Source organism: Microchirus variegatus, assembly GCF_963457635.1.
Source record: "Microchirus variegatus genome assembly, chromosome: 5".
Lineage (NCBI taxonomy): Eukaryota > Metazoa > Chordata > Actinopteri > Pleuronectiformes > Soleidae > Microchirus > Microchirus variegatus.
Genome location: NC_139806.1, coordinates 22,426,769 through 22,430,137, shown reverse-complemented (window position 1 = coordinate 22,430,137; position 3,369 = coordinate 22,426,769). Strand labels below are relative to the sequence as shown.

The 3,369-nt window shown below is 38.5% G+C and overlaps 1 protein-coding gene across 1 annotated transcript; it reads left to right on the top strand.

Moving 5' to 3' along the window:
* Positions 1-440: 440 nt before the first annotated feature.
* On the top strand, positions 441-2,979 carry LOC310927735 (organic solute transporter subunit alpha-like; the record flags this gene model as incomplete). Its single annotated transcript, XM_083890115.1, has 8 exons — positions 441-516; positions 1,044-1,195; positions 1,276-1,349; positions 1,689-1,847; positions 1,971-2,082; positions 2,194-2,340; positions 2,622-2,727; positions 2,834-2,979. The coding sequence occupies 8 exons, from the start codon at positions 441-443 to the stop codon at positions 2,977-2,979; spliced, it is 972 nt and encodes a 323-aa protein (XP_083746241.1).
* Positions 2,980-3,369: the final 390 nt, after the last annotated feature.

The window sequence follows — 3,369 nt, the reverse complement described above, 5'->3', positions numbered from 1 at the left end:
CTGTTCCATGTTGCCTATGTGAGTCACAGTCAACTGTGCGACACAATATACTACACTAAAGGAACTAAATGTTTATCTATTCATACCCTTTTATATTTATTGGTAGTAAACAGTGTGCTCTGTCAAAGTTCATCCCTCCCAGCACACAAAGTGAGTCTCATTTACTTTGCAGTTATTTTAATTGCTGTGACCTCAGTCTGTGAATGAATGAGCAACAGTTACTTGGTTTGGAGGAAACGCTCATAAACCTTTAAGCTCAGATCTTGTCATCTCGCTTTCACTCCTTTCAGCTCCATGTGCGCTTGCTGTCATACCTTCTGCTACAATCCACTGCTGGATGCTGCAGTGAAGCAGCATATATTTTTATTACACTGATCTGGATGGGATTTTTCTAAACCTATTTCTGCTAGTAAATTTCTCAGAAGGGAAATCTGCATAAGATGGAGGACGGCCTCAACGTCACTATTGACCCAGCATGTTTACAAGAGCCTCCGCTGGCTGTTGACATAATAAAGCGTAAGTGACCCATATCAATTTTCTTATTGATTATAATGTATTAACTACCATTATTATTATTATAATAACTCTCATGTAAGATAGAGAATGCATACTTGATAGTATATGAAGAGAAGAGGAGGTTTTGGGATTTATTTAGCTGACATTAAGAGTCATCCTTATACCTTTTGTTTTCCAGGTGGCCAGTTAAAAGTGTTACTTGTCAACATGAACTTAAGGGATAAAACAGTTTGCCTTAGCTTTAATTATTGATGGTTATTAGATTGCTTGTTAGCTGCTGAAGGAGACTCTCTCCTGATGATTATTTCCTAGCTGCTGCATCCTTTACTCCAGCATAGACAGCGGTACAATGGTGTGACGTCACCAATGAGCAGCCTGTGGTTTCAGCCAATGAAAGTATGCTACTGACACTGAGCCTTAATCTCTCTCTGATGCACAGTCATAAGTAAATTAAATTGTGTTTGACTAACAAAATGAAAAGTACTGTACATTTTTTCAAACTGCTTTCTTTTTGGTTTAAATTGCAGAGCTAGATGTATTTGAAATGTGCCTTTACTCCATGCTCACCTTCATGTCCTGCGTCTCCCTGCTGCTGTACCTGGAGCAGTGTGTCTATATCTATAAAAAACTGCCGTATCCCAAGAAGACGACTATTATTTGGATTAATGGTGCAGCACCAGTGAGTGTTTCAGCCTCATTGTGTATATACTGATGGCACTGTATAAAGCTTATGCACATTATCATTTTTCTCCACGACAGGTCATTTCGACCATGGCTTGTTTTGGGATGTGGATCCCAAGGGCAGTCATGTTCACGGACATGACGGCTAACTGGTACATTTTATCTCAACTTCACCTGAAAATACTTTCAACATTTATGAACAACTGAAATACAATACTGGGATATAATGCTGAAACAATCATCAACATAGATTATTTTTTGTTCCTGACTTTACAGCAAAATTTAACCACACAGTTTAGTGTAAAGCAAAATTTAACTACTCAGTGAATCATTGCACACAAAGATTTAAGATGATGCCGCAACCCCAGTTAACTCCTTTCATCAGTATTTTGTGTTTTCTGAGAGGCACAAATTAAATCCGTGTCTGTGTTCTTTGTGAATGAATTATCTATTTGTTTATGCACAGGCCTGAATCTCTTTCTCTCTGAAAGTTATTTTGCAGTGGTGGTGTATAAAGTCCTGGCCCTGTTGGTCGAGGAGTTGGGAGGCAGCGGGGTTTTTCTGAAGCGCTTCTCTGGTGAACCCTTCAGGATCAACACAGGCCCCTGCTGCTGCTGCTGTGTCTGTTTACCCCGTGTACCCATGTCACGGTATTTACTCCTATTAACTCAAGTACAAGTCAAGCATTTGTCCTTTGCTGCTCCTACATTGAAAACATGTCGTCTTACTATATTGACTAGACAATGTCTAAAGATGAGCTCTCTTTGCTTCAGGCGAATGTTATTCTGGCTGAAGGTTGGTGCTCTTCAGTATGCAATCCTGAAAACGGTTCTCTCTGTCCTCTGCATGATATTATGGACAAATGGCAACTTTGATCTCTCTGATGTAAGTTTTCTTCTTAAACCCTTAGTACTCACACAGCCCATTATAAGATGGTATTACCATAATATTACTAACTAAATAATGCATAATAATATTTCCTTATTTTTCTTTCAGCTGGAGATTACTGGTGCCGCCATATGGATTAATCCATTCATTGGTGTTCTCACACTCACCTCCCTTTGGCCTGTTGCCATCACCTTTATGAACACCAACAGTCACTTACGCAGCCTTAAGATTGTGCCCAAGTATGCCATGTACCAAGTGAGTCACAAACAATTATTACTGTATATGTATCCTGAATTTCTTCACCAAACATTAGGGACACCTTTTTGAGCAACTATGTGTTGTTTACATGCAGCGCTGAGAAAAATAAACCGAATGAAGATAAAACTATACTGGAAAACCTCCACTCCTTTGGCTCAACTTTACTAAAAGTTGTAAAATGTAGATTAGAACATAACTGGTATATGGAAATACTATACACATGCACCTTTAAGTGGATGTGTACTTTATGTAACTCAGAATTGTCTACCCCTTTTCAGCTCGTACTTGTGTTGAGTCAGCTGCAGACGTCAATTATTAACATCCTGGCCTTGGATGGGACCATCGCCTGTGCCCCTCCCTTCTCTTCTCAAGCTCGTGCATCCAGTAAGAAATTTTTTTTTTTCGTCCACAGCTGATACTTGAAGAGAGAGAGAAAAACAAACAAAAACAAACGATTAAGTTGTCATTTCTTCTTCTCTTTGCGCTTCAGTGCTAAATCAGCAGATGATGATCATGGAGATGTTCATCATCACTCTGGTGACTCGGTTTCTGTACCGTCGGACATATGACCCACTTCCCATTGAAGCACATGATGAGGACCAGAAGACTAATGTTCTTGTTGAGCATGATGTCTGAAAAAAGGTCGGCCTCTCAATGAGTTCCTCTCAGTTATGATTGCAATAGTTTATTTTGAATCCACATCCAATTAACTTTTCATTAGGAAACTTTTCAATTTAATTTGCAAACTGCTGCAATAGATCGATTCCGGCCTTTTTTTTTGTATGTGTGAATATTTAATATGTTTAATGTATGCACTGATGTATGTGTGGTGTTTTTATGTGAAGCAGTTGATGTTATATATTATACCACATTATATGGTTTTATAAACATTTCCCATTGATGATGTAAAAAAATGTAAATAACCTATTACAATCAACAATCTATGAGCCATTCCTGGAGTTGAACAACCTGATTTATTTCATACGGCCTCATTGATTAATATAACTGTGTGTCATCTGCATAACA